This window comes from Leucoraja erinacea, chromosome 11 (genome assembly GCF_028641065.1).
Source record: "Leucoraja erinacea ecotype New England chromosome 11, Leri_hhj_1, whole genome shotgun sequence".
Classification (NCBI taxonomy): Eukaryota; Metazoa; Chordata; class Chondrichthyes; order Rajiformes; family Rajidae; genus Leucoraja; species Leucoraja erinaceus.
The window spans coordinates 40424599-40442522 of NC_073387.1; the positions used below are offsets into that span (position 1 = coordinate 40424599).

Sequence of the window (17924 nt, forward strand, 5' to 3'; positions counted from 1 at the left end):
TGTTTAACTCTTTGTGACTACTCTTATTTGCACCCATTTCTCTACAGCCTTCTGAACTGTAGCAATGAGGGTGCATGCAAGCTTCAAATACAATACCTCATCTTCTGGCTGGGCACATTGCAGCCTTCCAGATTCAATATTGAATTTTTCAACTTCAGGTAACTCTTTCTTCTTTTCTATCTGCATCAGAACTGACTATTTCTGTCAGTAGGCCCTATGCGATTTGTGAATCCGTTTTTATCTCTCTACAAATTTTCCCTGCCTGCTGGGCATACTATAGCAACACATAATGCAGAAATGGAAAAATAATCTGGTTCCAACTCCACATTAACGCATTGATCGCAGTTTATGAGATTTTCCCTTTGTTCTACCCACCCATCTTCCAACTTCTCTAAAACTAAAAACTAATTTGTTATATTTTGTTTCCATTCTGATAAAGGGTCTCAGGTCTAAAGTGTTAATGCGTTACCTATTGCACTTGTGCTGCCTGGCGTCTGAATGTTTCAATCATTTTATTTCAGATTCCCAACATCATCAGCACATCTTTCCTAACGTGTAATGTCAAGAATTGCTCATGATATTATCAGTGTGGAACAATGCCATAACTTCTTCCCAATTGAGTTTCAGCCCTTTTGCACTGGTGAGCATTGAGAGTGTGAAAGGCCAGTGGTGATAGAATCTCTCATTTTTTATTAAAAAAAAGTACACAAACAAGACTGCCCATTTAAAAAAAAAATATTCTGGATTTTGCTAGATTCTCTACGGACCCATGCTGGTACTTTTCATTCAGCTAAAAATTTACAACATGTTCTGTGATTTCATTCTTAGTTACAAACTGTAGTAATATTAATTAGTCTATAATTCCCTGATATTATGCTCAGAATTCCTTAAATAGCAGAATAACATTCAAAACTTTTCAATGCAGAAGAAACCAAGATTGGTTCTTAACATTAAAGAATCTTGAAAGAAAATGGGATATTTTCAACATTCTCATTTACTTCTTCGGAAAGTCGCTTGGAAGGTTGTTGACCTTTAATGTTGGTAAATTTTGCTGAAAAATGTATGCTTTTTTTTAGTGCATTCCTGTCATTAACTTGACACAGTTAATTCTCAGTTGAATTCCTACTTGATTTTTCACTTTTATGCACTTTGAATGTTTTGCATGTATCGAAATAATGAACTCAAGAGAACCAGGGTGGAATTATAAAATATTTACTCTGTAACTTGGGATGTGACTCGTGGATGACACAGCAAAGCGATAGAGGATACATTCTTGGCCAGAAGACTATCCTAGTTGACTTGACCCACTTCATACCCCTGTGAAGCAGTGGAAGTACAGTGGAAGTACAGTGGCCAGTGGTTGGGTGGGGGTCTAGAGCCCTAGTATGGGTGTTGTGGGCTGAAGGCACTGGTTTCCAGAAGGCTAATATGGACATTGTGGGCCAAATGGATTATTGGGCTGGCGGCTCAGTCACTCAAGCCTGTTGTGCTGGCAGCTCACTCACTCACAGCTGGTGGGCTGGCAGTTGACTCACGGCTATTCCTTGAAATTCCATTTCAGGCTGGGTGCAAGGCCACCAAATTCAAGTGCAGTTTCTTATCACTTCAAGCAGGGTGCACGGCCACCAAATTCAAGTGCAGTTTCATACAATTTCAAGCAGGGTGCAAGGCCACTAAAGATAGCGTGTCGTGACCTCTCTCTCCTCCATCTTGCATAGACTGAGACACGCCCCACAATTCTGGGTCTTATAGTCCCTCCCCCCCCCCCCCCCCCAGAAGGGGTGTGGCCTTCATGGTATGATGGACAGGAGAGAGAATCTCACCATTTTTAAAATACTAATAAGTCTTTTATTTTTCATCTATGGAAAAAATCCTCAGCACCTGATGAGCAGAGGGGGACTCTGAGTAAGATGGCCAAAAATCACAGCCATACGTGGTAGTGTCTTTTCTAAAATCAATATAAAGCACTAACAGGAAGATGTCAAGATTAGACTTTTAATTATATAGAAGGCAAGGCAACTTTAATCAGGCAAGGCTCACAGTCCCGTTTATATCAACGGGTCAATGGTTGAAAGGGTCAAGAGCTTCAAATTCCTGGGCGAGCACATCTCTAAAGATCTTTCCTGGTTCGAGAACATTGATGCAATTATCAAGAAAGCTCATCAGTGCCTCTACTTCCTGAGAAGATTACGGAGAGTCGGTTTGACAAGGAGGACTCGCTCTAACTTCTACAGGTGCACAGTAGAGAGCATGCTGACCAGTTGCATCGTGGCTTGGTTCGGCAACTTGAGCGCCCTGGAGAGGAAGAGACTACAAAAAGTAGTAAACACTGCCCAGTCCATCATCGGCTCAGACCTCCCTTCCATCGAGGGGATCTATTGCAGTATCTACCTCAAAAAGGCTGGCAATATCATCAAGGGTCCACACCATCCTGGCCACACACTCATCTCCCTGCTACCTTCAGGTAGAAGGTACAGGAGCCTGAAGACTGCAACGACCAGGTTCAGGAATAGCTACTTCCCCACAGCCATCAGGCTATTAAACCTGGATCGGCCAAAACTCTGAACATTAATAACCCATTATTTGTTATTTGCACTTTATCAGTTTATTCATTCATGTGTTTTGTAGTCAATGCCTATTATGTTCTGTGTGCTGAAGCAAAGCATGAATTTTATTGTCCTATCAGGGACACACGACAATAAACTTGAGCTTGAACTTAATTAGGCAAGGCAACTTTAATTAGGCAAGACAACTTTAATTAGGCAAGGCAACTTTAATTAGGCAACGCATCTTTAATTAGGTAACACAGCTTTAGCATTTCCAAACCAAAGGCAACACAGCTTTAGCATTTCCAAACCAAAGGCAGCACAGCTTTAGTATTTTCAATCTATATTTTCAAACCACATTAAGGGCACGACAGGTCAGGAAAACCACTCACAGTTTAGTTCACATGTGGCCTGTGTTATTCACAGCTCAGACTAAGAGACGTGACCCTCTGGCTCCCCCACCTAGCAGAGACTGAATGAGGCACTCAACACATCCGGGCTTTATAATCCCTCCGGAAGGGGCATGGCCTTCAGGACAGAGAATCTCAACATTTTTTAAACACTAATAACTCTTTTATTTTTCATAGATGGGAAAAATCCTCTTGTCCTGCGCAGCTTAGGGGGACTCTGAGTAAGATGGCCAAAATCACCGCTGTAAGTGGCAGTGTTTTTTCTAAAATCAATATACAGAGCAACAGGAAGTGGTCATGATCAGACTTTAAGTATATAGATTTGTCTAATTTTGGGCGTGCTACTCAAGAAAGGTTCTCAAGACCGTGAGAGGGTAGAACAAGTTTGTTCATGCGAGTCCTGCGCATGAGGTGGAATGTTCACAAACTGGAGTTATTTTTAGTTGACGGAAGAAGGTTCAGAACAAAAGTTTCAATAAAGTTACTGGAAAAAAGCTATTTCCATTGTTAAAAACATAACTGTCTTTGAAAGGAATAGCACTACCTTCCAAAATCCTTTATAAATATCATGGTCTGGAGATCCTCCAATTGTACAAATAGGTTATATTATTAATTGTGTCATAATCATAAATCTCTACATCATGGAAACTGCAGCTCAACATGTTCATGCCAACCAAGGTTCCTACCAAAGATGGTTCTATTTGCTACATTTGGTCCACATCCTTCCACATATTTTCTATCCGTATACCTGTACAAATATAGTTTAATCATTGTAATTGTACTTTGTTCTACAATTGCCTCTGGCAGCTTGTTTTATATACTCACCATCCTTTGGTGTGAAAAATGTACCCCTCTGATCCCCATTAAGTCTTTCCCATCATTTTAAACCTATGCTGTTTAGTTTTAGACTACTCTATCCTGGGAAAAAGATGGTGACTATCTACTCTCTCTATGCCCCTCATCATTTTATGAACCTCTTTGTTCCACAGGAAAAACAGTCCTATTCAATAACTTCTTCCAACTCAAGCCCTCCAGCCCCGGCAACATCCTTATGAATCTTTTCTGCACCATCTTTATCTTAAACAGCAATAATAATCACTTAATCTCAGAGATAATTAAACTAAATTTACTGGAATAGATGTAAAGCAGAGCCTTTTCCAAGAATATAGAAGAAAGAAATCACTTTACATAGAAATTATGGGAAATGTATAATATGTAGTTTGTAAGTGGAAGTGTTTTGAGTTAAGTGCAACAGATTTTGATAAGTATCATTTACAGGAAAAGCAGTCATTTTATATGCAAAATATATAAGCCAGTGACATAGAAATATTTGTTGTCTGAGTTGGTAGGAACAGAATAACTAATTACCGAGGGGATAACAACAGGTACAAATGGACATGCAGACTGCATCTTTTCAAGAGGGACAAGTTATGAACCTCGGATTTGTACCAAGCAGAGAATCTTATTGAAGTGTATCTTGTGTCCTTGTCAGTTGGTCTGGATAGCCTGAAGGGATCTTTGTGGAATTCAACAGACATCAATGGAATTCATAGCTGGAACTTGCAGCCATGACTTAACCGCACATTGAACACTCCTGGCTTTTGACAAATTTTTTGGCAAATACAGTGTGTTTAAAACTTAAATCCATCAGTTCTCAGGTGTATAACATAACATGTTGTTGCAAAAGAAGAGCTCTGAACTTTTCCTTTCCAAGACAGCATCTTGGCTAATCCTTTCATAACAATGTAATGAAGTCCTAATGGTGCAGTGCAAGAGAATATCATGACCAAATTTGTGCATGGAATTACACAGTGCTACACAGGATCTCATTCCATAGCACCATGACAGATATGTTCCATGTTGTTATAGTTTGAACCATCTATTTATAGCAACATGTCTAACTTCAACAGGGTAAAGTTTTGAAGTGGAAAGCTAAATGACACTACCATTACACAGATGCTTTCAAATGGTAATTTACCCTGTTCACATTGGAGCAATAAAACATTTGTCTCCATATAAAAATGTGTTTTAATGCTATGAAAAATTGCTTTCAGAACCGGCATTAGTACCAGTGCAGTTTGCATTAAGTCTACCCTGAGATGCCTGAAAAAAATGGAAAGGCTCATCCGGGGTTTGCTAGAAGCCAACAGAATAAATAATGCATTAGAAATCTGATAACTGGCAGGTAGTTGCAAATATTATTCCACTTGAATGAGTGACTATCATCACATTCACATTTGTCATCCTTGACAGTTTAGCAACTTCAATACTCCAGAAGAAACTGCTGTAATAATGTTTCCAGTATATATATATATTGTTCACGATAAATCTTTAAACATAAATTATTTACTTTTTCAGATATTTGTACAGTGATGGTAGCTGCAGTATTTCACTAATTAGAACTTTTGAGACCACTTGGCTTATCGTGGAGGAAGATACATTTCTGGAGTAAAAATTCGGTCCACTAAAACGTAAAGGGTTCTTAGTATTGAGGAATGTTACATGGTTCATACTGTAAGTTCATAAGTGACCTGAGCAGAATTTGGTCATTTGGCCCATCAAGTCTACTCCACAATTCAATCATGGCTGATCTATCTCTCCCACTTAACCCCATTCTCCTGAGTTCTCCCCATAACCCCTGACAGCCGTACTGATGAAGAATCTATCTCTGCCATAAAAATATCCATTGCATTTTATTCTACAGCCTTATTCACAGTGAATAGGGAACACTACACATGATTATAATCGAGCCATCCGCAGTGTACAGATATATGACAGATGAATAATGTTTAGTGCGAGATAAAAAACAGTAAAGTCCGATCAAAGATAGTCAAGGGTCTCCAATGAAATAGATAGCAACTCAGGACTGCTGTCTAGTTCTAAGTTCATAAGTGACAGGAGCAGTTTGCATATCAGGCCAATAGATCTGTGGATGATGCAGTCAACCTGGGCCTGCACTTCATCCTACAGCACCTAGACCGCCAGGGGACCTATGCGAGGATCCTGTTTGTTGATTTTAGATCTGCATTCAACACCATTGTGCCAGAGCTACTACACTCCAAAATTTCCGAGTTGACTGTGCCTGAACCCCTCTGTCGGTGGATCAACAGTTTCCTGACAGACAGGAAGCAGCACGTGAGGCTGGGAAAGCGCATCTCAAACCTGCAAATGCTCAGCACCGCAAGGCTGCGTACTCTCTCCTATACTCTACTCTCACAGCACCAACGATTGCACCTCCACAGACACCTCTGTCAAGCTTCTCAAGTTTGCGGATTACACAACCCTGATTGGACTGATCCAGGATGGGGAGGAATCTGCCTACAGACAGGAAGTGTCACAGCTGGCATCCTGGTACCATCGCAACAACCTAGAGCTCAATGCTCATAAGACAGTGGAATTGATTGTAGACTTTAGGAGAGCTCACCCCACTCACCATCAACAACACCACAGTCACATCTGTGGAGTCTTTTAAGTTCCTGGGAACCATCATCTCCACGGACCTTAAGTGGGGGACTACCATCGACTCCACAGTTAAAAAGGTACAACAGAGGATGTACTTCCTGCAGCAGCTGAGGAAGCACAATCTGCCACCGGCAATGATGGTCCATCGTGGAGTCTGTTCTCACCTTCTCCGTCATGGTCTGGTTTGGCTCAGCCACCAACCACGACACCTGGAGGCTGCAGCGAATCGTCCGATCAGCAGAGAAGGTTATTGTCTGCAACCTTCCCTCCATTGATGAACTGTACACTGCAGGGACCAGGAAACGAGTGGGCAAGAGCATCTCTGACCCCTCTCACCCTGGCCACAAACTCTTTGAATCACTTCCCTCTGGAAGGCGACTCCGGACTGTCAAAGCTGCTAAAGCCAGACATAAAAACTTTTTTATCCATAAGTAGTTGCTCTACTCAACAGATCAAATCTGTAACCTCCCTTTGATCTGGTATTTTGTTGGTTCACATGCTTGATCAATTGTGTTTTATCATTAATATTTTATTATTATTAATGTTTAGAGTTTTCTGAGCCATTCGTAACTATCACTGTATGTCATGTTGTTACTTGTGGGCGGTGCACCAAGGCAAATTCCGTGTATGTGAATACTTGGCCAATAAACTTACTTACTTAGTTGCTGGTTCAGTTGCTCTGATAACAGCAGGGAAGAAATTGTCCCTGAATTTGGAGGTGTGCGTTTTCACACCTATACCTTTTGTCTCTTGGGAGAGGGAAGAAGAGGGAGTGGCCAGTATAACAAAGTGCAGTGTCCTCACACTCATCACAATTAGCCAGGAACTTGTTCACATGGTAAGGCATCCTGCTTTGGCGGTTTTTGTGGTGTGCAAGGTTTTTGTGAGTGAATTTTTGAACCATGAAGCTGATTACATTGGCACTAAAATGAACGTTAAATTAATTCAATGATAGATGGTACAATTGATTAAGGAATTGAGCAATAATATGATGCTCAGTGGCTAAAGGTCCTGGGTACTTCCAGGTGTACACCGGACACCAAAATCATGGTAACAAGGAAGGACTGGAAAAACTATTGTGCAGCTGAAAGGGCAGTTTATCTTCGGGAACTAATGATATCGAAGGGAAGGATCTGAAGTACAGCAAAATACACTTGGGAGGTCGCTAAGCAGGCTTGACTGCTAGAATTCTGGATGGTAATTTACAGATTATTTCCCCAGTCATGTCTAGAGTAGGGAAGATATGTTGTTCAACGGCATGTGAAGAATTCAAACAGCATGTGAACTATATGTGAACAAAATAAAATAACCAAGACAACAGATCACTAATATCTGCATTACATTAAATTCTATTCGCATCATGCTGAAACATCTTAAGACATTTAAAAAAAAAACTCCCTACCTTGTTGTACAAATGATCCATAAACAAGCCAAGCAGCATTGTACAAAGTTGTGGATGTCACAGATCCTATTTGAAGTGGAGATGGCTTTACCCAGCTGAACATGCAAACAAGCAGGCCGATTATAAACAGCGTGCCAATAATACATGCCCACACAGTGAGATCAAATGGTTCAAGGCAGGTAAACATGTCAACTTTGTGTTCTGGCTTCTTAAGTAGAAATCCTAATGTATAATCCATAAATCGACCAGTGAAGTCCACAATATTCTCTCTTTCGGGGGTAATTGTCAAGGCTGAAACTGCTATATCAGCTCGCTGTAGAGAAAAATTAAACAAAATACATATATATTAGGTTGATTTTTATGTTACAGAGAATAGTAATGGAATTATGCTAATTGCATTGATTGTTTAGGAATTAAACATAAATATCTGGGTAATTTACCTAATTTTATACTGATAATGATGCATTATTGTAGATATGACATGCGATGTTAATATCAATATTGATTACTAATCAATAACTTTCAACTCAAGGCCTTATATTACAAACTGAAGCACTACAATATGCCAAATGGAGACATAATATGTCAAACAAATCAAACCTCTTCTTCATGTACAAAATATGTTTGTACTTTATATATTGTCACGATAAAGCATGTAACAATTGGTATTGACACAGGCATAGATTTTGTTTATTTTTTAATCGGTACAATTATTCCCATGTAACTTATATACAATTCATTATACTTTATAGGCCAGGTCAAACAATAGAGCACCAGATAAAAGGCAAACATTAAAAAATATATATATTATTTCATTTATACAAACCTGAAACATTAACTATTCCTCAGTACAGATGCGGAAAATAAGAGCAAGAGTAGGCCATTCGCCCATCGTTCCTGCTGCACCATTCATGCAATCATGTCTGATTACTCTACCGCACTCCAAACTCTCTTCCTATACCTTGATATTTTTGGGTTTAGAAATCTATCTATCCCCTGCTCAAATATATTGAGTGACTTAGTTCCATTGTGATTTGCTGTGGTGAATTCCACAGGTTTACAGTCTCCTGAGTAAAGACTTTTTTCTACATCCCAATATCCTGGGATTGTGACATTTCCCCTCAATTCTATCTACACAGATCCTTGTCCACACCTCTCCCTCCCCACAACTAGGGGAGACCGAGTTTCTGCATCTAGCCTTTTCTGTTCTTGATTTCAGATTCAGATTCAGATTCAATTTTAATTGTCATTGTCAGTGTACAGTACAGAGACAACAAAATGCATTTAGCATCTCCCTTGAAGAGCGACATAGCAAACGATTTGAATAAAAATAATAAGTGTCGGGGGGGGGGGGGGGGGGGGGGGGTGGGGGGGGGGGTGGGGGGGGGGGGTGGCAGTCACTGAGGTACGTTGTTGAGTAGAGTGACAGCCGCCGGAAAGAAGCTGTTCCTCGACCTGCTGTTTCGGCAACGGAGAGACCTGTAGCGCCTCCCGGATGGTAGGAGGGTAAACAGTCCATGGTTGGGGTGAGAGCAGTCTTTGGCGATGCTGAGCGCCCTCCGCAGACAGCGCTTGCTTTGGACAGACTCAATGGAGGGGAGCATGGAACCGGTGATGCGTTGGGCAATTTTCACCACCCTCTGCAATGCCTTCCGGTCGGAGACAGAGCAGTTGCCATACCATACTGTGATGCAGTTGGTAAGGATGCTCTCGATGGTGCAGCGGTAGAAGTTCACCAGGATCTGAGGAGATAGATGGACCTTCTTCAGTCTCCTCAGGAAGAAGAGACGCTGATGAGCCTTCTTGATCAGAGTAGAGGTATTGTGGGTCCAAGAGAGGTCATCGGAGATGTTGACTCCCAGGAACCTGAAGCTAGAAACACGTTCCACCTCCGTCCCGTTAATGTGGATGGGGGTGTGCGTGCCGCCTCTGGACTTCCTGAAGTCTACAATGAGCTCCTTGGTCTTCTTGGAGTTAAGGGCCAGGTTGTTGTCAGCGCACCATGCTGCTAAGTGCTGGACCTCCTCCCTGTAGGCCAGCTCATCGTTGTTGCTGATGAGGCCAATCACCGTTGTATCATCTGCATACTTGATGATGGTGTTAGTACCATGTACAGGTGTGCAGTCATAGGTGAAGAGGGAGTAGAGGAGGGGGCTCAGCACACAGCCCTGAGGAACGCCGGTGTTCAGGGTGAGGGTTGAAGAGGTGTGCTTGTCTAACCTCACAGACTGGGGTCTGTTGGTTAGAAAGTCCAGTATCCAGTTGCAGAGGGAGGGGTCGATGCCCAGGTTACCGAGTTTGGTGATCAGTTTTGATGGAATAATGGTGTTGAATGCTGAGCTGTAATCGATGAACAGCATTCTTACGTAAGTGTCTCTGTTGTCGAGGTGGGAGAGGGCGGAGTGAAGTGCCGTTGAGATGGCATCCTCCGTACTCCTGTTCTTGCGGTAGGCAAACTGATAGGGATCCAGTGTGGGGGGTAGGCAGCTTTTGAGGTGTGCCAGGACCAGCCGCTCGAAGCACTTGGTGATGATGGGGGTAAGTGCAACTGGGCGGAAGTCGTTGAGGCTTGCCGCAGTGGAGTGTTTTGGCACTGGCACGATGGAGGTGGCTTTAAGGCAAGTGGGGACAACTGCTTGGGCAAGTGACAGGTTGAAGATGTCAGTCCAGACGTCTGTCAGCTGCGCAGCACAGGCCCTGAGCACGCGCCCGGGGATGCCGTCAGGGCCAGCAGCCTTACGTGCATTAGTCCTACTCAGTGCCACGTACACGTCGTAGGGGGTGAGTGTGAGGGGTTGGTGATCGGCAGGTAGCACAGCCTTGATGGCTGTCTCTAGATTGTCCCTGTCGAAGCGGCCATAGAAGTGATTAAGCTCCTCAAGGAAGGAGGCGTCGCTGGATGTGGGGGTGATGTTGGAGGGTCTGTAGTCCGTGATGGCCTGGATGCCTTGCCACATGCGTCGGGGGTCGGAGTTGTTGTTGAAGTCCTCCTCAATCCTGAGCTTATGGCAGTTCTTGGCCTTCCTGATGCCCCTCTTCAGGTTAGCCCTGTATGAACTGTAGGCTCGAGCATCGCCTGATCTGAAAGCGGTGTCCCGTGCTTTCAGCAGTAGCCTGACCTCGCTGTTCATCCATGGCTTCTGATTCGGGTATATGGTCACCTGTTTGAGGGAAGTGACACTATTGATGGTGGAGTTTATAAAGTCCAGAACAGAGGATGTGTAGGAATCAATGTCCGTGTGAGAGTCAAGGGTGGCCTGGGCTGCAAACGCCTTCCAGTCGGTATTTCCAAAACATTGCTGAAGTGTGAAGTCCGCTTCCTCTGACCAGACTTTAACTGTCCTTACAGTTGGTTTAACCCGTCTGATGAGTGGGGAGTACTTAGGGAGCAGGAACAATGAGACGTGATCAAACATTTCCTCTCATTTTCGAAACTCCCCATGAATATAGAGCTAATCAACCCAATGACACAACATATAATAGTCTGCCCTCCAAAAAAACATCCTGGTAAACCTTTTCTGTATTCGGTCTTTAGCAAGCAGGTCTTGACTTAGCTAAGATCAAGTGCAAATAATAGTCCGCACGTGATCTCAACAAAGCCCTCTATAATAGTAAATATACATCCTTTATTCAACACTAAACATTTCTTGCAATGAAGGCTGACACACCACTTGCTATCTTGTATGTTTGCTTTTAGTAACTAAAGGTCACCCAGGTCCCCTTGTATATACATATTTCCACACTATTCGCATTAAAGGAGCACTCAGCCTTCTTCTATTCTACACCCAAGTGGATAATTTTACATTAGCCTACTTCAACAGGGAAGGAAAAATTGTTAACATTTCCAGCGTTTTAGGTTTCCACAATCTACATGTTTTACTTTTGAACTCAATTACTGGAATTTAACATTGAATTACTCTTCGTGATTAAAAATGACAAATTTATAAACCACATTTAAGAAAAGTGAGAGTAAAGAACAAAGCTAGTTTATCTTCATATCTTATGTTCCATTAATATGTCACATTCTAATAGCATAAAAATGTAGCTACATTCCCTGCAAAATGAGAGTACTGAAATTAATGTGTTAATTGACAAATTACATTTTATTAGCTTTTACATTTAAGGAGATAATAAATTATAGAATGGTCAAACAAAATAACAATACAATGTATTCTACTTTATAATATAGCAACGTAAATTTTACTTTAATTTTGGAGGAAATACTCATAAATTAATAGATTAGCTTTTAATGCCAGTTTTTTTAAATGTAAGTGCATAGACATCTTATTACAAGGACCAATGCTATTGTTCTTTATCAGTGCCTTTCAATTAAAAAAAGAGCTGTGAAAACATGCATTTTAAAATGTCTCATATAATTTAATGGTACAGATGAAGTTGCTTTGGTGCAATTCCATGTAAGCACCTCTCACGACACTACACAACATCCATCGTCTTCCATTGTAGGATAAAGCCATTAGGTTACCACATCATCTGGTGTGATGCCATTTGAGAGATTTAACACATTCGCCTGATGTGTTAAATTTTCTTCCTGTAATCAGATCTTTCAGCAAATGTCCTTCAGTCCTTTTTCCCCCATGAATTGTAACAATTTCTATGCATGCCTGCCCAATGTATTTGTGTTTAAGGTCACTATTAAATGCATATGCTGCCACTGATGTATCAAAATAACTTGAATAGTTGAGAAGAGGAGATTTTGTTATATTGGTATCAGATAGTAACAAGGAACTGCTAATGCTAGTTTATAAAATAATACACAAAGTGCTTGAGAAAGTAAATCAGACATCATTTCTGGAGAACATGGATAGACAATGTGACCCTGAACAGCATTAATGTACAAAGGGATCTTGAGATCCTAGTCCATAACTCCCTAAAAGTAGCAGCACGAGTAGATAGAGTGGTAAAGAAAGCATATTGTATGTTTGCCTTCATTGGTTGGGTCATTGAGAATAAGCGTCAGAAAGTCAAGATGCTGCTTTATAGGATTTTGATTAGGACACATTTGGAGTATTACAAGCAGTTCTGGTTGCCCCATTACAGGAAGGATGTGGAGACTTTGGAAGGAGTGCAGAGGAAGTTTACAAGAATGATGCTTGGATTATGGGATATTAGCTACAGGGAGAAGTTGAACAAATTTGGACAATTTTCCCTGGAATACTGGAGGTTGGGGGAAGACCTGACAAAAGTATATCCAATTATGAGAGGCATAGATAGGGTAGACAGTCTGAATCTTTTTCCCAGAATGGAAATAAAAAATATCAGCAGGCATATCTTTATGGTTAGAGTGGCAAAGTTTAAAGGAGATGCGCGGGGCAAGTTATAGACAGAGGGTGGTGAATGGCTAGAAAGCACTGCCGGGGATGGTGGAAGAGGCAGATATGATTGGAATTTAAGAGACTTTTGGATAGACAGAGAATGGCGGTATATGGATTTTGTGTGGGCAGATGGTGGTCTTGGCTTCATGATCGGCACATATTTGGCCCGATATTGAGGGCAGAAGGGCCTGTGCCTGTGCTATACTGTTCTATTTACTATGTTCAAATCCTGACCATGAATGCATTGATTAATCCACATGAAATTAGATCACAAAGCTAACGTTCACTTTTAACTAAATAGTGTAATAAATAGTAACATTGCAAACAAACAAAATATGAATTTAACTTTAACAAGGGCAGATGCATGTAGAATATTGAAGTGGAATATGGATGGCAGTGGTGCTTTATTACCATTAAACACGAGGGCATGACTCTCCTCTGAATGTAACATTCATAATCCACCCTCTATTGCTTCTTTCCAAATATATTAAATCTCATAATTTATTTCAATCCTTACTGCATTGCAGATGAATTTATTCATTATGAATGCATTTGAATTCAGTAAGTTTTATCATTGAATGGCAGTACTTCCTGTTTCAATTTGTTTTTGTGGAAGATCTTGCAATCAAACTAGCAACCTTGCATTCAATTGTTCTTCCTCGAAGAAGGAGGAAAATAAACTGGTTGTGCTGTTTTGAAATTAGATTTTCTTTGTAGATATGGTTATATTGTAGGTAGATGGTATGATAGGTTATATGGTTATATGGTAGGTAGAAGTATAAGGAAATAGCTTAGTTGATGTCAAGTTAGATAGCAAAAATAACAAAAAATTGACAGAGATAAAAATATATATTTTAAAAGAAACCTAAAACCTGAACAAATTATACTATTGTTATTTTATTCATTTGAAATAAAAATTATATTTAAATCTGTATTTTAACATGCAGTACCAATAATAAATCCTTTTGATGTTATCTAATTTTGTAAAAGTACTATCTCCAAAATCATGGCATGTGGTCTAAAAATCATGAATAAATTTGGTGAGGGAAGTTTGTTTGGTTTAGTCTTGCATCTGAATTTAAATGTTATTATATTTTCAGTGCAGAGATACTTGTTACACAACATCTCGGCTTCACAGTCCTTATTACCATCAACAATGTCCACATAGAGAAGCTGCTGCAGAATAATGAGCCCTGGCTTCAGATTATATGGGGTCACACACAGTTTTGGTCAATCTGTGAGGTTGATCGTGAGGATTAGGTGACTAGCCACACACATTGAAAACAAGTGGGGCGGCATGGTGGCGCAGCGGTAGAGTTGCAACTTTACAGCGCCAAAGACCTGGGTTCAATACTGACTACTGATGCCGTCTGTATGGAGTTTTTACATTCTTCCTGTGACCGCATGGGTTTACGGTTGCCACGGTTTCCTCACGCAGTCCAAAGACATATAGGTTTGTATGTTAATTAGTTGCTGCAAATTGTCCCTCAGGTGTAGGATAAAACTAGTGTATGGGTGATTGCTGGTCAGTGCAGACTCGGTGGGCAGAAGGGCCTGTTTCCATGCTGTATCTACTAACTAAACTAAACTAAACTAAGGGCCCATTGCTGTCTTCCACATTCCATGGTTCCTCACATTTTAAAGGCAACTTTTCATGCTTCATATACTGTGCTTTAGCTACCGTGAAGAGTTTTCTTTCGGGGTATGACCTTTTAGGGTATGACCTGCTTCAATAGATTCTTCGTGGCCCCTTTTTCATTGTCTCCCATGGTAATTGAAATTGGATACCAGGTAGATTACCATCTTAATGCAGCAGCAGGGTGTTGCAGACATGTTCTTTTGACTCTCCCTATAAGTGGGAAATTCAGTCGCTATGCATATACATTTAAGTAATATATATTAGACACTTTAAATAGGCTAGTATTGCAATATGAAGAGGCATATTTTACACAGAGATGTTCATTTTTAAAGGGAATGTCATGGTTATTCATTGTAGACACAAGCCCTTCAAGCAACTTGCCCACACCGATGAACATGTCCCACATATACCAGTCCCAATTGCCTGCATTTGGGCCACCATCTATAGAATTAAAAGTCTCATCTTGACCACTTCCTGTCTATGCTGTATATTGATTTTAGAAAAAACGCTACCATATATTGCTATAGTTTTTGGCCATCTTACTCACAGTCCTCTTCCGCTGATCAGGCCCTGAGGATTTGTTCCCATCGATGAAAAATAAGAGTTAAGAGTGTTTAAAAAACCTTGAGATCCTCTCGCCTCTCAAACACCACGATTAAGATAACGCCCCTTCCGGGGGGGAGGGGGGGGGGGCAGGACTATAAAACTCCGGATGCCTGAACGTGACTCAGTATATTTGAGTGTATGTGTTTGTGAGTGTATGTTTGTGAGTATATGTTTGTGAGTGTATGTGTTTGTGAGTGTATGTGTGTCCGAGTGTGTGCGTGAGTGTATGTGTGACTGAGTGTGAGTGTGTGTTGTGTGTGTGAGTGGCCTTGTGTGTGTGAGCGTCTGTGTGTGAGTGCCTGTGTGTGTATGTGTGTGAGTGTGTGTGTGTGTGTGTGTGTGTGTGTTTGTGTGTGTGTGAGTGTATGTGTGTGTTTTTGTGTGTGTGTGAGTGTATGCGTGTGTATGTGTGAGTGTATGTATGTGTGTGTGTGAGTGTATGTGTGTGTGTGTGAGTGTACGTGTGTGTGTGTGTGAGGTGGAGGGTGTGTATGTGAGTGAATTTGCTGGCCTGCATTCTACTTGAAATGTTGTGAAATTGGATTTGCTGGCCTGCACTCCACTTGAAGTGCTGTGAGATTTGGTTTGCTGCCTGCACTCTGCTTGGTGTTGTGAGATTGGGTTTGCTGCCTGCACTCTGCTTGAAGTGCTGTGAGATTGGATTTGCTGGCCTGCACTCTGCTTGAAGTGCTGTGACATTGGACTTTCTGGCCTGCACTCCACTTGAAGTGCTGTGACATTCGATTTACTGGCCTGCAATCCGCTTGAAGTGCTGTGACATTGGATTTGCTGGCATGCACTCCACTTGATGTGCTGTGACATTGGATTTATTGCCTGCACTCCTCCTGAACTGCTGTGAGATTAGATTTGCTGCCTGCACTCTGCTTGAAGTGCTGTGTCGTTGGATTTGCTGGCCTACATTCCACTTGAAGTGCTGTGACATTGGATTTTCTGGCCTACATTTTGCTGGCCTGCAATCTGCTTGAAGTGCTTTGACATTGGATTTGCTACCTGCACTCTGATTGAAGTGCTGTGGGATTGGATTTGCTGCCTGCGCTCTGCTAGAAGTGCTGTGACATTAGATTTGCTGCCTGGACTCTGCTTGAAGTGCTGTGAGATTAGATTTGCTGCTGCTTGAAGTGCTGTGAGATTGTGTTAGCTGCTGGCACTGAATGATAACTTTTGAGGTAAAATCTCAGATTTTCTTTGTTAAAATTTGACTGCTTAATCTCTCTATATTAAAATTGTCTCTTTTTTCTAAACAGCAAAGAGAAATCAAGAGGCAGTGAGCAGCAGAACACACCAAGAGACACAACACAAAGAGCTGAACATGTCTAAGGTTGTCTCTCCCCTTCCCTCTCACAGCACCTGTCACCTGTTTCCAGCAAACGTTTTGGCAGTTTCTGAGTTACTGAGCAGACAACCTGCCAGGCCTGAGTGACTGAGCTGCCAGGCCTCAGTTACTGAGCTACCAGCCCAATATTCCATTTGTCCCACAATATCCATACTAGCCCTCTAGAAACCAGTCCCTTTGGCCCACAACACCCATGCTAGCACTCCAGAAACTCCCCACCCCCCCACTGGCCAGCAATATTGGAATTGGTGGAGAGGTGGAATATTGCACTGGGTGACCAGCCCTCCCGTGTGATGCTGGGACCCAATGGGTCCCACTTAGTCTAGTATCCCTATAAACCTGTCCTATCCATGTACCTGTCCAAATGTTTCTTAAATGTTGCAATACTACCTGCCTGAACTATCTCCTCTGGCAGCTCATTCCATACACCCACCAACCTCTGTGTGATTTGTATGTTTATTAACTATATCTCTAATAAGCCTATTACACTCAGTCAAGTATAAGAGGAAGCCTACCACATCTACCACAGTGTACTATATCCTAAATTGTTACAGTTTGCTTAAGATGGTGGGATCTAGAATGAACTATTTAGTACAGCACAATGTAGATTCAATTGTAGCATTTGACAAGGAGTTGAAAATGTACCAAAATGGAAATCAACTTCAAGGTTACAGGGCAAAAGGGCTGGTGAAGAGGTGGTGGGGTGAGTAGTTGCCATGAGCTGGTCTGGCTTTCACGGGCTGAATAGGCTCCTTAATGTTGTATCCCTTATATGATTCAATGTATGTCTAATGGGAATATTTTCAATTCAGTACTGGAATCACATTATTTCCATTAGCCTGACTGAAATTTCAGGAAGGTGAAAAATATCACTCGTAAATGTGTATTTTCATTATATTCACCAAGCACAACATTCATTTCAACAGATTTGTTTTATATAAAAAAAATCTCCACATGACATTATGAAAAAATAATGTGAAAACAACCTGTCAAACCAATTGATAAAGTAAAAATATGATAAACTAATGTTTCTCTAATGCTATTTTTTGGTTAATCTAATGGATATGTAGGTGAATGGAGGGATATGGATCATGTGCAAGCAGATAGGATTAGTATATCTTAGCATCATGTTCAGCAAAGACATTATGGATCAAAGGGCCTGCTCCTGTGCT

At 41.3% G+C, this 17924-nt stretch overlaps 1 protein-coding gene across 1 annotated transcript in view; it reads right to left on the reverse strand.

The window, feature by feature from the left end:
* The window catches only part of LOC129701709 (glutamate receptor ionotropic, delta-2-like), a 448180-nt gene that overhangs the window by 64674 nt on the left and 365582 nt on the right, over positions 1 to 17924 (reverse strand). Inside the window, exon 11 of the mRNA XM_055643077.1 lies at positions 7821 to 8133. Coding sequence (XP_055499052.1) covers positions 7821 to 8133 — 313 coding nt within the window. The remainder of the gene's footprint in view (positions 1 to 7820; positions 8134 to 17924) is intronic.